At 31.1% G+C, this 20,289-nt stretch overlaps 1 protein-coding gene across 2 annotated transcripts in view; it reads left to right on the top strand.

Moving 5' to 3' along the window:
• Nucleotides 1-334: 334 nt before the first annotated feature.
• Nucleotides 335-20,289, top strand: part of LOC114327853 (protein spindle-F) — a 42,701-nt gene continuing 22,746 nt past the window's right edge. For both annotated transcript variants that reach the window (XM_028276565.2, XM_028276566.2), the window contains exons 1-3: nucleotides 335-840; nucleotides 4,980-5,335; nucleotides 7,171-7,418. In XM_028276565.2, coding sequence (XP_028132366.1) covers nucleotides 473-840; nucleotides 4,980-5,335; nucleotides 7,171-7,418 — 972 coding nt within the window. In that variant the 5' untranslated portion in view covers nucleotides 335-472. The remainder of the gene's footprint in view (nucleotides 841-4,979; nucleotides 5,336-7,170; nucleotides 7,419-20,289) is intronic.

Below are 20,289 nucleotides of genomic sequence, written 5' to 3'. Positions count from 1 at the left end.
CAGCCTAGTCCCTTGAATAGCGATTTTCGGCTCTTATTGGAGCCTCATCGGAAAGAACGTAGGCTTGTTCTCCATTTAAAATTGTGGCTTATTCCCACCAGAAAAGTAAATTGCATTAAGTTGCAATAAAAATAGCTTCAGAACAATATTAACATATTAATAGCAACATAGTTTGTTATTGTAAAATACATAATAATATAAAACCACCCTCAAAAACAAAACAAAACAAAATTCAAATGAATACCCCCAAATACTGCTCTGTTCAAAACGAGAATTGAAACAACAAACACATACGTACTGACAGCTAATCATATGAGAGGCTGACAGATTGACTTTGACATTTGTTATCATGTGAAACCAAAATAAAAGTAATGACATCAACAAAATAAATAATAAAGAGAAAGAGTTCTAATTTGTATACAGTTTTATGGACATAACAATATTTGTGTCTCGATAACGCCTATAAGAAGTAATGGACGAATCAGTTGGTGCTCAATATGCGATTCAAATAGCAGTTCATACACTAAGGGACAGATGCAAAAGCTTGCAACAAAGACTGCAACATCTAGAGGAAGAAAATGTAATACTTCGAACCAGATCTCTCCGAAAAGAGGACACCGAAATCTCAATATCAGAATTAGATAAAGTTAGAGTGCAGTTAACTGAAGTAACAGAACAAAAGGACCAATTAAATGAACGTGTAAAAATGGTGACAACCGAGAATCAAGAGCTGTGGAATAAACTAGGAAAGTTAATAAAAGTAAATAAAAATTTAAACGAACAATTTAACAAAATAAATGAAACTCTTAACCAACATACCAGTCCTCCAACATTATTAAGGTAAGACCATTTTATAGAGTATATTTATGGGATTCCCCTATTATATATTTTTATATAGATTATCTTATCACTCAGTAGATATGTAAACAACATACATCTAAACACCAAGAAATGAATAACCAAACACTTTCTTTTATACAATACATAAATTTCTTCAATAATAGTTAAAATATTACAATTGGCATGCTTTTAACGATTATGAATATTGTTTCACTTCACTATGAACAGCTGTTGTCATTATAATTTTTGATACTTGAGGTGTTTTAATATTTTTTAATAAGTGACAACTGTTTTTTCTGTTGTCCAAATACCACTTAATTTGCCTTAATACAACCTGCTTTCATCCATTCAATCACAGTTATTCATAATACGAGGCTTGCTGAATTGAAACACATCTATGATCCAGAAAAAATTGATTGGCAAACATCACTAAAGTACAGTGGAACCCCGATAAGTCGGCCCCCGATAACCCGGAAGTCTGGCTAACCCGGACCGATTTTCATCAGATAAACATTTTGATTTTCAATATTTTGTATTTTTCAATTTAATTGTGGCTTATTTCCCATCAAAATAGTTAATTATCAGACAAACCTTTCAACAATAAAAATGTATGTAATATAATATTTGAGAGATAATGTGTATGTGTGTAATTTGAACTATACGATATTAAAAATGACTCATAGCACACGCCGCAGAAACAACAGCCACCTGTCTAGTATTACCTATTCCTTTTTATTTCAAACTGTCTTAGCATTGTTTAAGAAAGACTATTTAAAAAATTCTTTTATAAACAATGGTCTTTAGTTTTCACTGTTCTTAAATAACATTACATCGTTGTGACTGTATTGTGTGTCTTGTATTGTTCGCTTCCGTTTGCTTACGTTTGTGTTTGGTGTTTTTTTTAGTAATTTTAATGAGTAGGTATTGTGCATATTTATAAATATATTTCATGTTATTTCAATTCTAACGGAGTTTATCTGTAAGTATACCATATTTTATTAATTTTTACCATATTCTCCGGCTATCTCGGATTTTCGATAACCCGGATCGGCCGCGGTCCCGATTAATCCGAGTTATCGAGATTCCACTGTATTAATATTTTGTATTTCGATAACAGTTTCCGAAGTGGAAGTCAAAACGTCAATCAATTTCATCTTTAACTTAAATTGTGGCTTATTTCCCAATAAAATAGTAAATCACTACAAATAATTACCACTATATTTGAGGCATATGTTCCATTGTTTAACCAACTGATGCATACCCTCTTAAAATAATTCTTGTGGCTGTAGCTCAAAGAATCCTTTTATGACATTTTGTATTTGTTTGTCCAACTGAAAACGATCCACTTTTAAAGCCATTTTTATTGGCCCAAAGATGGGAAAATTGCAGAGTTATACAGCGGAACTGTAAGATGGATGCTCTAATATCTTCCATTTCATGCATTGTAGATTTTCTTTCACTACTTTAAAGCAGAGCATTGTTGTGCAAAATAAAGACATCTCGTAAGAGCTTCTCTGGACGTTTTCGTCATATTGTTTTATGAAGCTTGTTCAAAGTTTCATTACACAGGTTTTAGTTGATATGCACTCTCTAGGGTTTGTAAACTCGACTAGCAAGTATCTGTCAGGTTTAAAAAAATATTAACATAACTTTGCCTGCAGAAGGTTGAATTTTATACAGCGTGTCTACTTGAGTTGGAAACATATGGGAAACTTTTTTATTATTAATTTTACGAAAAAAAGTTATTCTTTATAAAAAGTTCTGCATGCCCCAAAACCTAAGATACAATTATCAGATATCAAATTTTCTCAATATTATACGAGGTATGTAAAAAAATATGAATTTCGGCTAAGGGTAAAGTACCTACCTTTATTTCTCTCAATATCAAAAATTTTTATGATAAAAAGTTGTTTGGAATTAAAAACTAAGATGAAATATGCAATTACATGCTTCTTATTGAAAAAAAAATATTTTTCTCAAATTTATGGATACCCAACATCGTTTTTAATTATTACAAATATCATAACTCGTTTATTATTCATTTTACGAAAAAAAGTTATTCTTCATAAAAAACTTTGCATGGTCTAAAATCTAAGACACAACCATGATATATCAACTTTTATTAATTTTATACGAGGTGTGTCAAAAAATATGAAATTCGCTCAATATTATAGCACCTTTATATTTCACAGTATTTCAATTAGAAGGATGTAATTGCATATTGACACATAGTTTTTAATTCTAAACAACTTTTTTAATAGCCGTTTTCAATATTGTGAAAAATAAAGGTACTTTACTCTTGAGTGAAATTCATATTTTTTGACATAACTCGTATAAAATTAATAAAATGCCATATCTGTTGGTTGAATCTTCGGTCTTAGGACATACAGAGATTTTTATAAAGAATACCTTTTTTTCGTAAAAGTAATAATAAAAGAGTTATTGTATGTGTAATGAATAAAAACGAAGTTAGTATCAATAAATTTGAGAAAAATTTGGAAAATATTTTTTTCCAATTAGAAGCATGTAATTACATATTTGAGCTTGGTTTTTATTTCCAAACAACTTTTCATAATAAGAATTTTCGATATTGAGAGAAATAAAGGTACTTTACCCTTAGCCGAAATTCATATTTTTTGACATACCTCGTATAATATTGAGAAAATTTGATATCTGATAATTGAATCTTAGGTTTTGGGGCATGCAGAACTTTTTATAAAGAATAACTTTTTTTCGTAAAATTAGTAATAAAAAAGTTTCCCATATGTTTCCAACTCAAGTAGACATGCTGTATATGACCTCACGCTGATTATGTTTGGATAAATTGTTAACAACAAACGCCATTGTTTAATCACAATACTTAAATCACAGTTTAATACAATTATTGATATGAACTGATCAGTGTGATGTTTACAAATATAACTAATTACGTAATTACTTTATACTACATAACTAATAAGTTTCAATTGAACAAGCTCATAGTATAAGATCCCACTGTAGAATTATACATTTCTAAGTTAGTTAATTCAAATCAGATTTTTATATAAATTAAGAATAGTAGAATACATTGATCACAGGTTGCCAGTCAAAATGTAGGGCAAATAATTTTAATTACTTAAATTAATAGTAATTCATTTTTCAAATAAAATTTTGTTCATGGCCTAGGTGCATGTTTTTTTATATCAAAGTAAACCTATTTTTTCTTCTAATATGATGATATAAGGTTGGCTATGAGAAAATGGCAACAAATTAGGGTTGCCAGCTCAAAAATGCTAGGTATCAGAGATAAAGCGAAAGAAAGTTAGCATGCAATGCCACTGGAGAAAACCAAAATATTTGCTTTTATCTCAAATAACAGATACTGAACAGTTTTTTAGGTTTTAAGGGAACAATTTTTATGGGGTGCACAAATTTCACTTTTATTTATTTTTTTTATGTTCCTGTCATAAAAATGCCACATATCATCAGTGATGTGACAATACCTCCTATCTGCTTTTGAGTTTTGTAGGAGAGACGAAAAACCTTTTTTTTGTCACCTCCTGTTTTCATGTGTAAGTTTTGACTTGTTTTGTAGTAAATAAATAGTTGAATTTACTACAAAACAAGTAAAAAAATATCATATGAAAACAGGAGGTGATCCTAAAAAAAGTTTTAAGCCTCTCTTACAAAACTCATGAAAAAGCAGATAGGAGATATTGTCACATCACCGACGATATCCATTTTCAACAAAAAATCTGTAATAGTTGATATATTGGAAAAAATTGATTTTTATTTTGTAACTTCAAAGGACTATAACAATAATTGTAAGAATAAACGCCATACCGATGCTTCTGGACGGTTACTCTTTATTTAATCACTATTTAAATATTTAAAAAAAATTTAGATGAATAATGAGGCAACTGTAGATAGGGTTGAAAATGGGGCGATTAAATTAAGATAATGAAATTCGAACCAATAGGGATGAAACTAAAAGCCATCATTGTAAGAATAAACGTCATACCGATGCTTCTGGACGGTTACTTGTCTGATGAATGAAGTTTTGACGTCTTTTTAAATTTTTTATAATCTTGTATTTTACTATTGTAATTTAATTACATTTTTAGCTATTATTAAATATGTTTATTTATCTGAATGTTTAGATCCAAAACCTTCACACAAAGTACACCATTAGTAAAGCACTCTCCACACAAAACATTGGAAATCGACGATAATATTAGTATGGAACTAGAAAACATATCTTTAAAACTAACAGACAGCTTTTCCAAACAAAAAATGGAACTTGAAAAAATGTGTATAGACATCAATGATATGCAATGCACAGAAAATGAGATTATTACAGATGAGTTTGGTTTTAATTTTGAAGAAAATATGGATGAGGGTATATGTGATGAAATGAACTTAGTATTAGATTCGTTAAAACAGCTAAAAGAAGAAGTTTTAATGCAGAAAGATGCTTTACTGAAAAGTGTCAAACAAATGGAAATGTTAAGGAAACGTAAGTTATTATTCATTTATCTAAAGTACATGTATTAATAATAAAGTATTATAAGTATTTAAAGTAATATAAATATTTAAAGGTTACTTGCTGTTTGTTTAACTTTTGAGATATTGGACAAGATTGCATCTTTAGATACGAAATTCTAATCTAAAATAAATTATAATCCTCATTAGAATATCTATTGTGTAGTTTATGAATCATTTTATTTTTGAAAACTTCTGTTTAATCATTTATTTACATATTATATTATATATGTACATATTATATTGAAGTAAAAGTTAGGGTATAGAAAGGGCCGTACTTAAAAAATATTTTCAAATATACAGGACTACCCATATTGACAGGTTGGAATATGCTGATATGTTTTTTAATGGAATCTAATATGTTTTACTGTATAAATTTTACATTTTTGAACTCTCCCTGATGTTCTCGTTTTTTTTTACAAAATGTTTTGTAATGTTACACGAGGTAGTTTAAAAAATAATTACTTGAGGCCTTCGAGATGCATTTTAAGAATTTCATGGATAGATCATATGACTAATGTTGAGGTCCTACGTGGAACGGGCAAGGAATGGCTGATTATTAAAACAATCGAAGAGCGCAAATTTAAAATAACCGCTGAAAAGTATAACCTGACGCTATCAACAGATAAAACCTAATTAATGGTAATATCCAAGAACCTAATTAGATGTAAATTAGTAGTGGACGACCATATAATCGAACAAGTAATGGATTGTAGATATTTGGGTGTGGAAATATCTAGCGACAGGCATCTGTGGCAAGAAACAAAACAGCAGCCAACGAAAGCAGCGAGAATGTCTGGTTTCCTGAGAGATATAATCTGGCGTAATAAATATATGAGCACCAAAGGCAAAGTCCGCATTTATAAGACATGTGTTAGACCCTTACTGACATACGCAGCTGAGACAATGGCAGAGGCAATAAAAACCAAACAAATAATGAGAACAACAGAGATGAAAACCCTAAGAACAATAAGAGGTATCACACTCAGAAATAGAATATGAAACGAAGACACATTGAGAGAGCTAGGCGTTCAAGACGTAGTGAGATGGAGAAGAGCACAACGACGCATGTGGAAAGACCATGTAGATCGGATGGACCCTGAAATTATGGCGAAATGGGCAAAGACACCGAAGCCCAACACCAAGCGACCCATAAGAAGACCCAAAAACGATGGTACGAGAGCTGGAGCTCCGGGTCACAGCAGAGACTGTAACAAGAAACAGGACATAGTTATATTAAAAAAAGAAGAGCGCAAATTAGAATATCTTGACCATGTTATGAAGAATAAACAGAATGATTTCTTGCAAATCATTCTTTAGGGCAAGGTAGGTATTTGGAAAGAGGGACCAGGGAGAAGAGGAATATATTGGCTTCAAACGTGAGAAAGTGGTTTAATACATCTACAACCGGACTATTCCGAGCATCAGCAAGAAGTTAGGATAGTCATGCTGATTGACAACATCCAGAACGTATAGGCACAGTAAGAACAAGTTTATTCCAGCCTGTGAATATGGGTGGCCCTGTATATTTAAAAATTTTAATTTCTTGCTCACTATGATATAAGTAAGTACGATAATTATTGATATTATAAAACACGATAAGTTGAATAACGGCATAGGATTTTCTGACTTCGATGAAATGGCAACGTTGCTCTTACAGAACCACTTATTTATTAAATGACTTCGTTTGGTGGCCCCGCCTACTAACACTGCTTTATTATTTTAGATACCTCTCTCTCATATACTACCGTTGCGTTGTAAGCGCATACCCATCAAGCTAATTTGTTTTTTTTTTTAATATTTTTTTAGAAAAGTTTTCCTGCAAGAACTGTGATAAAAGAAAAAACACTAATGTCGAACAGGCAACGTCCACTGACGACATCCCTAGACTAAGTGTTGATACTCAGACTCAAACAACCGTCAAAGAAGAACGCTCACCACCACCGAGGCAACCAAATAAAATCGAGAAAATTTGCCCTGTTTGTAGGCAACAGTTTGAGGACGAAGTGAAATTTGAAATTTTTGAAGACCATGTCAATAGCCATTTTCATCTTGACGTTAGTTCTTTTGAATTAATTTAAAGTAGGCATGTGTTTTCGTTGGCTTTCGTGTGCCTTAAGGGGAAGCAGGGGTAAAGAGCTCCATAAAATATGTTTACACTAACAGATCTAGTATTGTTTTCAGTCCTGGACTATTAACCCGGGAACAGCCGTGCTCTTTTCTGCCACGTAAGCAGTCGCGCGATTAGATTAAATCTAACAATATGAATTTAAAACAAATTTCTATTTTGTAATATTTTTATTTACTTGTTATGTTACAAATATCTATTTCTAACAATTTTAAAGCTAATTGGTTCTCACCAAAGCCTTAAATTCCACAAAAAAAAATAAAAATTAAAAAAAATACCTAGGCATTACTACAATTTTCCTCGAGGCATTTACGAGTGGAAAGTTACGTTGCAAAATATTTTTCATCAAGTTATCACGGAAAAGGATAAAATGTTAGATTTTTTCTAACGGCGCGACTGTTCCCGGGTTAATTAAATTTAAGTCTATTGAGGCAGATCTGTGAGGAACTGATAGATTCGACCGTTACTTGATGGTAGTTCATTTTATTTAACAATAAAAAAACATTTGGTTCCAATATTTTCACAAAATAGATTACAGATTAATGTCACTACAGCTGTTTGAGCAGAGTGCCTTTCTCAAGTGATGAAGTTTTACTATGCGTCTACACTTTATACTCTTTAAACGAATAAGCTAAGGAGGAGAGAGCTGATTGTCTCAAGTTGGTCATTCAGAATTATATCTGTATTTTCTACTTTATTAGGTTCCATAGATTCTAATAAAGATAGCTTAAGACATTTATTTTGAATATGGAGAATTTGAAATTGATCATTACAAGAATGATTATGATCTAGATTCTACATGGTGAAGTGCGTACGTGGAATCTGTTTTTCTATTATTCAAAGCCATTTGTGTTCTTCTAGGCGTTTGTTAAAGGTCCTACCAGTTCGACCGATGTGAGTTTTTGGGCAGTCACCACATATAAGTTTGTATACCCCTCTGTGTGTATACCCCTCTAAGTGTTTTTGAAGTTATACTTCTTTACCGGCGATAGAGGGTGATTTTTTTATATGTTAAAACCTATCAGCCCGGCGCATGCGCATTATAACTTTGTTCTAATTGGATGTTCAAATGACATGTCAAAAATTATCCGATATGGCAGCTGTGGTTTGGAGGTAAAGGTAAAGGTAAACAAATGTATAATATATTAGTTTTATTGTTGTGAGGACAGAAACAAAAAAGTTTATAATATTGTAGTGACTTTTAAATAGTTTTTAAAAGCAACAGGTACGTAATAATTGTTAATGTATCATGGGTATAAACCTACCTATTTGATCTGCCAAAATACATAGTATGTAATACTTTTATTTATATAATTTGATTACCATCAAAATTCCTATCAATATTCACCTAATATATTGTTTTTTTACTCTATGTTTTGTTGTATTTTTTCAATTCTAAATCATTTCAATTCAAAATTAAAATAATTGATCAATTTTCAAAATATCAAAATATCACAAGTTTAATCCGTTTAGTTAGTCGATCTTCGTAAATAATGATACATAGTGTCCGTGGCTAAGCGGAGAAGGCGAATGAATTCCAATACCAACCGCTCTTATCAGCGCTGGTTCGAGTTCCAATAGAAACTTTCTTTTTTGTTTTTTTTTTTAATACATTTTATGATTGTAAGTATATTTATTATATAATTGTATTTTCAGAAAATACGTATTTAGTTAAAAAAAATTTCGACAATTAATGTTCAGACATCATTTGTGGCTTGTTTAATGTGTTTGTGTGTGTTTTATTCTTTTATTATTTTAATTTTTGGCATTGTTCTAATAAAAATGTTTGAGAAGTAGTAAGTATAAATTAGTTTAATATTTAAACAAAATATAAATAAAAAGTATATTAATTTCGTTTAAATCATATAATAGAAGTATAACTTCTTACGTGCGTACAAAGTACACACACATTCTTTTTCTTTTGGCTCGTTTTATTCTTAATATATTTGCTTAAATTGTTGTTCGTTCTGAAAATTGGTGTTTTTCCTTTTTTATATGTTTGGCTATTTTAGTCGATAATGTATTCGAACTAAATGTATGTACTGGGTTTTTTCTCTGGTGGTGGAAAGACTAATTTCAGGGCTTTCTTATTCAGGAAGTTCTGTTAGTCTATATTACATGCTGCCATAGTCCTAAAATAGTAATGAAATAAAAAGCTAGGGTAGCATGTTACATAGATTAACCGAATTTCCCATGTCAAAAAATAACTTAAGACTATGATACACACGCAAACTTTAAGTACGCGGGTTTAAAGATCGCGGACTTACTCGGCTCGCCGTCGGTGATACACGGCAGACTTACTCATAACTCATTGCGATGTCGTCGAGAGAAGATGCTTTGTGCTATTTAGGAATTTTATCGTATTATATACTTCGTATCGTATCCTATCGTATTATATATTTTTATTACTAATAAAAAAAGACGAAATCGAAAAGTGTGGGTAACAAACAAAATATCAGATAAGAGGGTAATATTTTCATCAGGGGGATAAAACAGCCTATAAATAATTAGGTTTACTCAAAAACAAATAATCAAAAAAGCTTAAAATAGTGTTTTACGGTTTTCTCAAAACTTATAATAGTCCAGAAAGCCGCTGCGCATTCGCTAGGAAAAATATTCCGATTCGGATTTTTTGCACAATCTTACTCAAAAAGGACCCCTTTTAACAAATTTGCATGTTGCCAGGACCAAAAGTGGGTCAAAAATTCTTTAAACGTTTTTTTTTGTTTTTTTCCTAAAATTATTTTTTTTTGCATGGAACAAAGTTTTTTTTAGGTTTTTTGGATCATTCCAAACAGAAAAGGTCTTTAGTGACTTTTCTCTAAAGTTGATAATGTTGTACATATAAGCGATTAAAAATTGAAAAATTGCGAAATTTGCCATTTCTAACCCTTAAAAACTATGTGAAAAACTGAAATTTTGAATGTTGCCAAGGTAGGTAGATATTTTTTAAACATCGATTGATGAAATTCCGAAGAGTTTTTTGCAATACAATATTCAAAACTTCTTTGTTTTTTAATTGCTAATCAAGCGTGCGCGACACTATTTTCCACCGACAGTATGGTGCAAATGAAAGGAATAAATTCGTTATTTCGTAAACCGGCGACTTTAAGGAAAAATCCCGAAACAGGTCGATTTTTATTTTTAAGTTGTGATATTGTGGCATATATGGTATACTAGTGACGTCATCATCTGGGCGTGATGACGTAATCGATGATTTTTTTTAAATGAGAATAGGGGTCGTGTGTTAGCTCATTTGAAAGGTTCTTAAATTCGCTATTCAGTAATATAAACATTTATATAATTATTTATACAGGGTGTCCTTCTACTTCTGTTTTTGTCAAATAATTTAATTTAATAAAAAAATTTTTGGACACCTTGTATAAATAATTATGTAAATGTTTACATTACTGAATAGAGAATTTGAAGAACCTTTCAATGAGCTACCACACAACCCCTATTCGCATTTACAAAAATCATCGATTACGTCATCACGCCCAGACGGATGACGTCACTAGTGTACCATGTATGCCACAATATCATAACCTAAAAATAAAAATCGACCTGTTCCGGGTTTTTTCCTTAAAGTTCCTGTATTGCAAAAAACTCTTCGGGATTTCGTCAATCGATGTTTAAAGAATATCTACCTACCTTGGCAACATTCAAATTTTAAGTTTTTCACATAGTTTTTGAAGGTTAAAAATGGCCGATTTCGCAATTTTTCAATTTTTAATCGCTTGTATGTCAAAAACTATCAACTTGAGAGAAAAGTCACTAAAGACCTTTTCTGTTTGGAATGATCCAAAAAACCTAAAAAAACTTTGTTCCATGCAAAAAAAATAATTTTAGAAAAAAAACAAAAAAAACTTTTAAAAAATGTTTGACCCACTTTTGGTCCTGGCAACATGCAAATTTGTTAAAAGGGGTCCTTTTTGAGTAAGATTGTGCAAAAAATCCGAACCGGAATATTTTTCCTAGCGGATGCGCAGTGGCTTTCTGGACTATAAAATGTAAGTTGTCTCCTTTCAACAATAAACGATTGAATTATTTCTAGGCAATTTGTTTAATTAGTGAAAATATAAGTGTAACTTTAAACGCAATAACATGATTGCTCGAGACTCGCGGCTCGTGTCAGTGATACACGTACGGGTTACGAGTAAGATTTCAAACTTGTTGGATCGACGGCGTACTTACTCGGCGGACTTAAAGTACGCGTACTTGCTGTGATACACGCGCGAAAAAGGTCGTTGAGCCATAAGTTCGCGTACTTACTCGCGTGTGTATCACACGCTTTAGAGATAGAATTGAATATCATTAAGAAAATAGCAGCAAACAATATACTTGGAGTAGCGAACAAACAACAAAATTTTAAACCAAAAACTGCTTAACAAAGCCCTGAAAGTAGTATTTCCACCACCAGAGAAAAAAACCCAGTACCTTCTGCTCAATTACATATACAGGAAAGATGTTAATTAACTAGCCAAACACATAAACAAGAAAGGAATAACACCAGCTTTCAGAACAAATAACAACTTAAGCAAATAAATTAAGAACTACAAGAGCCAAAAGAAAAAGCACTTAATAGTGGTGTGTACAAAATTATATGTGATGACTGCACAAAAACTTACATCAGTAAAACTGGTACATAATGTCTTTAACAAACGTATAGCAGAACACAAACACAAAGGAGCTGTCAATAAAAGAAAAGCAGATTTTACGTACTTAATTCACCTCATATATCATAATCATTGTTTTAATGACTAATTTCAAATTCTCCGTACACAAAATAAAGGTCTTAAGCTATCTTTATAAGAATGGAAAGAAAGAAATTAATAAATTAAAAAAATACAGATATAATAATTCTGAATGAGCAACTTGAGACAAACAGCTCTTCTCTCTTCAAATTATTCAGTTAAAAACTATAAAGTGTAGACGCATTAAAAACCGCTGTATAGTGACATTAATTTGTAATAAATTTTGTGGAACTATTGAAAACGAAAATTGGTATTGTTAGATAAATGTGTGTTTAAAAAATTGCTGGCTACTTAATGAAAATTTATGTTTATATAAGATAAAATACACCACTGATTTTAATTTCCAGAGAATAGAGTTAACTTGACCTCTAAGGGCCAGTTGTTCGAACGCTAATCAAAAATGGAATCCACTGATCATTATCAAATATTCAGCCGTGTGATGGATGACCGAAGTTATCTTTAACGTTTGAGTTAAAGTTAAGATAACTTTCAGGGATAACGTGCCCCATAACTATTTACGTAAATTCGGTGTGATGTATCTGTCGCCGTTATGAGATAGTTATTTCTTCAACGTTAAAAAAGAGAAATAAAATTTGACTAACAAAGTGTGAAGTAACAAAGAGAACCTTATGTAGAAATAGTACAAGTTGGAGTGAGCGCGAGAGATTGATCGGAACATGCCCCAGGCTTGACAGGATGGGACGATACCCATAAAAGCAGCGTTGTCAGAGTTGGTACAATTGTACCAATTTGATACAATTAACAACCAAACTTTTGATACTAAGGTATCTTACAGTAAAAACCTCCAATTTTGTGATATAAGAAATTTGCTTCAAATAACATTAAACGACGTTTTTTTTAAGTTTTTGTACAAAATGTGTTGGTTTAGTACATTTTGTGTCACTATTTCAGTCATTCCAGTGCATTTACAAAAATTTCTCTGGCAACACTGCATATGTTTATAAATTTCAACTTATATTCAACAATTATATCTCAAGTTCGAGTTGATTTTTGTATGATTTTTAAAATTGTATTACCTTTCTATTCTTAAATTATTAGCTTTACTTTTTATTGTTAATTATTATTTTAATCGTATTATTACATACGGGCTTTTAATTGTTATTTGAAGACTATTTTTTTGATATTTTTAATTTTGCACTGCTTTATATTTGATAATAAATTAATAACATGCCGCACAAAATCCTAGTACAACATGATGCAGCGTTCTTCGTTGAATATTCATTTGATTTCGCGTTTAACGTCGCGTTATAAAGTGACAGTTGATATACCAGATAACTCAAGAACTGTCAAGAAATAACGCAAGTAGTTAAGTTAAGTATGATACATCACACCAATTCGAGGTCTATAACATAACTACAGGATAACTTTACGTTAACGATAACTTCGGTCGTCCATCACACGGCTGATTGAATTACAATTATATTTGATTAAGCGTACTTCTGACAGATGTCACATTTTGAGGTTATGTTGACATTGTTGACTGATCTATTTTATTATTTTGGCTTTAATCTAAAATAAACCATAATTAAAGTATTTCTGATGTTAATTTCTTGTTTTTACTTACAAATCAATAATAATAATAAGCAATTTTTAATAATTTAACAGCTGCGGCTATATTTTAATTACTGCTTTAACTACAATCAATGAATGATTAGTGTTTTACATGTATTTTTGATGTCTCAATTTGAATCACATCAAGAAAATTGATTACAATAAACTGATTGATTATAATTAACTTCTTGATTAGCGTTCGAACAACCGACCCTTAGAGTATCCAGCTCCTTAGTTTAACCGAAGCTGAGCTATTCCTTTCTCTTGTGTATTTGATTCTTCCTGTCCATTCTTGTCCTACGTGTAGCTAGGAAATAGATAGTCACTTCCGGTAGAACTCTGCATACAAAAGAAGGCTAATAGAACCTGCGCGTTTGGAGTTAACGCAGAGATCGAACAACCTAGAGCCTTCTTTAGTACAATAAACTGAAACATGGACTCTGACTGGTTCTATGTGTAAGAAGTTGAAGGCGTTTGAAATGTAGTGCTCTCATGGGATTCTTGGAAAATATCAGGCGTGCAAAGTACAAAACGAGAGTGACTTCTTAGAATGTATAAAAAAAATGAAATTTTAGCTACCAAAGAAAGCACAAGAGAATATTTTGAACATGTTACTCGGGAGTCTAAATTTTATAAGAAGAAAGCTGCATCCAAAGCAACGTTGTTAGCAAAAATTAATAAAATAAACTGTTTATGTTGTATCGTCTATAGAAGGTGTATTCGATTCCTAATTCCAAAACCAAGATTCCAATAGTAATACAAATTTTACCAAAGCGTAATGTGTGAATTCCTTTTAGGTTTTTTGTTTCGTCTTATACTACAGTTCACATTTTTACTCATAATATCTATAAATATATATAACACAAAGTGCATATATATGTAATTGTGTGATTATCTTTATATCGAATCTATTTTGCACAAGGGAATCAGTTTTAATATATTTGTTTATTTTAATTTCCCCATGAAGATACATATTAGTTCATCGTTGCTGTTATCAATGGACTTTGATAACAAAAATAATTATGGTTATAATATGATAACAATTACAAATAAAAGTTTATTTTTATTAATCAATTTAATGAAAAATAAACTTTATACTTAATGTGAACCAGTCGTGCGAATAGGAAAAAATTGTTATTATTCGTAGCTCACACACAAATTTGTTATTAGTCGTGCGAAGGGATTGTGGCTATCAGAAAAAGGTGCGCAGATATAGAAAGATTAGAAAAACATGACAATGAGGAAAACTAGCGCAGCAACTGGCATATGCAAAAAAAGATATGTACTGGAAAATAATGAACAAAAATAATAATTGGAAGCGTAGAAAAAAAAAATATATAGATGGGAAGAATATATAAAACACCTGCTTGAAGAACACGAAAAAATAAAAAAAATTAAATCAAGAGCAAGAAATGGACCTGCAATTACCCTGCATAGATAAATCCATGGGACTGGATGAAATACCTGCAGAAACAGAACCACATCAATATCATCATCATCGGTGACCGCTGACAGCCCATGGAGGGCCATGGTCGCCCGTTGGGGTTTCTAGGCTCTAAAGTTTTACATGGTGTGGAGGCCAGCCACACGCATAACTCCTCAAAAGTTCTAAACGATATTTCTCTAAAATATTACTTTCTTGTTTCTTTTTTGAGGAGGTCTTTTCGGCGTTATGTGTGTTTTGCTTGTTTGACTATAGCTACCCATGTTTTTCTTTCCTTTGCTTGTTTTTCCCATTCTCGTATTCCTAGGTCTTTCAAATCCTGATTAATACCATCAATCCATCTCTTTCTAGGCCTACCTCTCGGTCTCTTCCCATTTAATTCTTTTCTAAGTACTTTTTTTGTATTTCTCTTATCATCCATCCTTTCTACGTGTCCTAACCAACTCAGTCGTTTACTTCGTATTTCTTTTATAATAGTCGGTCTGTTAAACATTCTATTTATTTCGTGGTTCATTCTTATACGCCATTCTCCATTCTCCTGTATAGGTCCATCTATTTTCCTTAAGATTTTTCTTTCCAATCTAAGAAGTTGTTCCTCTTGTTCTCTAGTCAAGGTCCATGTTTCTGATGCATACATTACTACAGGTCTCATTACTGTTGTGTATATTTTTACTTTTGAATTAATAGATACTGATTTTGACTTAATGATACTTTGTAGGCCGTAGAAGCATTATTTGTTCCCAAGTGAAATTCTTACTGTTACCTCATCACTGTTTTTATTTCCTTCTGTTATTGTTGATCCTAAATATTTGAAACGGTCTATTCTTTCAAATATTTGCCCGCTCAGAGATATGTTGCCTTTCGTTTGTACTTTTTCCCGAGTTGTTATCATGTACTTTGTCTTTGAGACATTAACTTCTAGACCCATAGTCTGTGCCGCTTCTTTAAAATATGTATAAATTTTTTCTAGGTCTTTTAATGTCCAGCTGGTTATGTCTATATCATCTGCGTAGGCAACGACCTCATTGAGCTTTGTAAATATTGTACCCTCCCTATCTATAGGAGTTTTCCTGATTACTTGTTCCAACGCAAGGTTAAAAAGTGTTGTTGACAGTGCATCCCCTTGTGTTAGACCTTCATTAATGTTAAATTCATCGGATAGTTGATTTTGGATCCTTACTTTTGCTTTGGTGTTGGTTATGCATAGTTTTACTAATCTGATTAGTTTTTTTTGGCACATTTAACTCTTGCATTGTGCTATATAATTCCTTCCTAATTATTGAGTCATACGCTTGTTTGAAATCTACAAATAAATGATACACTATATCCATACACTAAAATCCACCGTAGTAAAGATATGGAACAGAAAATTGATGCGATCCTTGAAAAACTATTAAAGTTAGACCTACTGGAAAAACAAAACATGAGAATGGAAGACAAAATCGACACAATTACTAAAGAATTGGCAGAACTAACAGAAGAAAACTCAGAGTTAAAAGAAAAGAGTCAAGAACTTCAAACAATATTGCAAATTCAAGAAAGAAGGGTAGAAGTATTAGAAGGAGAAGTAAGGAAAAAGGATCTGATCATCCAAGGAATAGAAGAATCGAAAATGAAGACGAAACGCAAATCAAGCATAAGATTTCAGAAATATCAAGAAAATTGCAAGTAGAACTAAATACAGATCAGGATATTATAGAGATACCACATCAGTATACCAATAGAATTATTCAATGAAATCTACGATACTGGGTGAATTCCGAAAGAATGGCTAATATCTGTATTTATCCCAATACCTAAAAAACCCAACGCAATGAAATGTGAAATGTAATATAGAATCGATAAACCATGTTTTAAAAGTCTTCTTGCGAATAATACCCGAACGTGTCTACAAAACACTGGACAACAGAATAAAAGGAAACCAACAGAGATTTAGAAAAGGATTTGCCACTGGAGTGGCGTTATTTACTATAACTATACAAACACTCGTAGAACAGTGTCGAGACAACAAGAAAACTATTTTTTAATGCTGAATTATAGAAAAAACATTGCAACAATTTTCTTATTTACACCGTTTTGTACTTGAATATAAAACTTCATTAGAGTAAGTCTTTTTAACAAGAGGCTTGAGTGTCACAAGTGCTACACATCATATGGAAAATTTAATGTCACTTAAATTACAATCATTTCATAGCATTGCGCCAAAACTGAATTTTGTTTAATAACGGCGTAAATTGTAATTAAAATTTATGAAAGTCGCATTTTTGAAGTACATAAAACTGTCCCATTCATAAATACTATTAATCTAAAATATATTATCGCTATTGAGAACAGCTTAACCCAGCGTGAGGCTGACCCTTATTTAGCGTCACCGGAAGTGCATTATAATTTATTATAATAAGAGACCTTAATACCTGCATAAAGATTTATGAACTGCCTTTTCACAAAATATATTTTCTCGCTCTTCCTTATGTAGGTACACAGCCATTTGATTTAAGATTTATTTATATCAATTTATGCCTTTATTAAGTTCAGATTTGGCGCTATGATGTGAAATGATGTTAATTGCGAGAAGAATCTATTCATGTAAATTTTATTGAATTTGAGTGACATTACATTTTGTATAAGATGTGTGCGGTGTCCTTTTTGAATTCAGAAAATTATTGAAAATAACATACATTGTTAGCAAATAGCATTACGAACATTTTTTCATTGATATAATTTCCACCGAGAAACTGATTGAAACATTAGCATTCATTTGGTACTGTTTCATTGCCACGATTTATTTAAAAAATACCGCCAAAATGCACCCTTCTAAAATTTGCGCAACGAAATTCCATTATTAGTATTATTCCAGTATTATTGTTTTTTGACACGATTAGTTTATGATACACTTCTGCTTCCTCTTTATCTATGAATGGTTGGTTAAAGCTACTTTATATTTTGACAATGCAAAGCAGTTATTCTTGTTTAATATTTATAGTCCAGGGCGCATCTCTTTGAGATGGACGTTGAGAGGTGACTCAAATTTTTTTGCAGAAATTGCTTGAAAATAAATCAAATAATAATATTTGAGTTATCCTCCCTCTCAAAAAGGTCCGGAACATTGTTTAAATAATCAAAATGTCAAAAAATTAAGGAAAAATTCGATTTTTTTCTTGGTTTTTTGATTATAACTTTAAAAGTATTAATTTTCGAGAAAAGTTGTACTGACATAAAAGTTGCGTAATTAAATTTCCTACAATATAGATTTGGTTAAAAAGTTAAAAAATAGTCACCCTTGTTGCAAAATAGCAATAATTGTGAAAAAAACATACAAAAACAAGTATTTGCATTATACGTTTTTCAACCATTTATACTACACATAGGACCTTCATATTTCACCCAGAAAAACTTTATGATACAGGAAAACAATACTGTAAATTTCATTAAGATCGGTTCAATAGATTTTGCAAAATAAATTTTGCAATCCAGCTTTCGCAAAAAAAATTCATTTTTTCAAAATGTTACAGGACTGAAAATAAAGCAGATAGCAAGTTGAATTTTTTTTTGCTTATAGAAGTGTACTGTACATTTCATTTGCAATTTTCAAAATTAAAATCGATTAATTACCACGGCGTCAGAAAATTTTTGAAATAAACAATAATTTTTGGTGCTACGCGCAGGACAGCGGTGTTCGATTCACACAAGTTGATTTCCACCAAAATTTCTTCCAATCTTTATCTAATATATTATTTTCTTACTTTATATTTTGTTGTATTTTAATATTTTAATTCCACAAAAATCAAACTAATTTTATTATTGTTTGTGAAATATTGTTTAAACAATTGCATATGTTTAAAAATTATAAACTTTTATTATTTAAGTTAAAATATATTAACAAAGAAAGTTTTTGCTAATAAAAGTGTTATTTCAAAGGATAGAGTATGTGTTTTTATTTTGCAATAAACAATTTATTTATTTATGTCAAAATGTAATAAAAATTAAAATGTATCAATCATTATCAAAGGTCATTGGAATGCCCAATCAGAGCAAACTATCCGCTGTCCTGCGCGTAGCACCAATAATTTATGTTTATTTAAAAAAATTCTTGACGCCCTGGTAGTTAATCGATTTTAGTTTTGCAAATTGCAAATGAAAGGTACAGTACACTTCTATAATCCAAAAAAAATTCAACTTGCTATCTGCTTTATTTTCAGTCCTGTAACATTTTGAAAAAATGATTTTTTTGCGAAAGCTGGATTGCAAAATTTATTTTGCAAAATCTATTGAACCGATCTTAATGAAATATACAGTATTGTTTTACTGTATCATATAGTTTTTCAGGGTAAAATATGAAGGTCCTATGTATAGCATAAATGGTTGAAAAACGTATAATGCGAATACTTGTTTTTGTATGTTTTTTTCACAATTATTGCTATTTTGCAACAAGGGTGACTATTTTTTAAATTTTTAACCAATTCTATATTGTAGGAAATTTAATTACGCAACTTTTATGTCAGTACAACTTTTCTCGAAAATGAATACTTTTAAAGTTATAATCAAAAAACCAAGAAAAAAATCGAATTTTTCCTTAATTTTTTGACATTTTGATTATTTAAACAATGTTCCGGACCTTTTTGAGAGGGAGGATAACTCAAATATTATTATTTGATTTATTTTCAAGCAATTTCTGCAAACAAATTTGAGTCACCTCTCAACGTCCAAATGTACTAATATTTTTACAGATGCGCCCTGGTCTTTTATTGTTGTTTGACTAATTAATAATTTGGTTGCTAGGCACTACTATTGTACATGCTAATCCTCTTCCTATGATATGTTATTTTTACCGCTATCTGGAAATATTAAGAAATAGAACAAATTTGACCGAATACTTACCTATTAACCTGTCATTTCCGATCATCCACTTTTTATACTTGTAAAAAAATTGAACATATATTAGGCCTGGATCCCGCGTACCAAAAAAAGTTGATTAATAGCAAGCTGAAAATTTGTTAATAGCTTAACGGTGTCTAGTCGGACAAACTTTG

The sequence above is a fragment of the Diabrotica virgifera genome, chromosome 5, assembly GCF_917563875.1.
Source record: "Diabrotica virgifera virgifera chromosome 5, PGI_DIABVI_V3a".
In the NCBI taxonomy this organism is placed as follows: Eukaryota; Metazoa; Arthropoda; class Insecta; order Coleoptera; family Chrysomelidae; genus Diabrotica; species Diabrotica virgifera.
The sequence above is the reverse complement of the archived record's forward strand: the minus strand, read 5'-3'. Positions and strand labels throughout refer to the sequence as shown.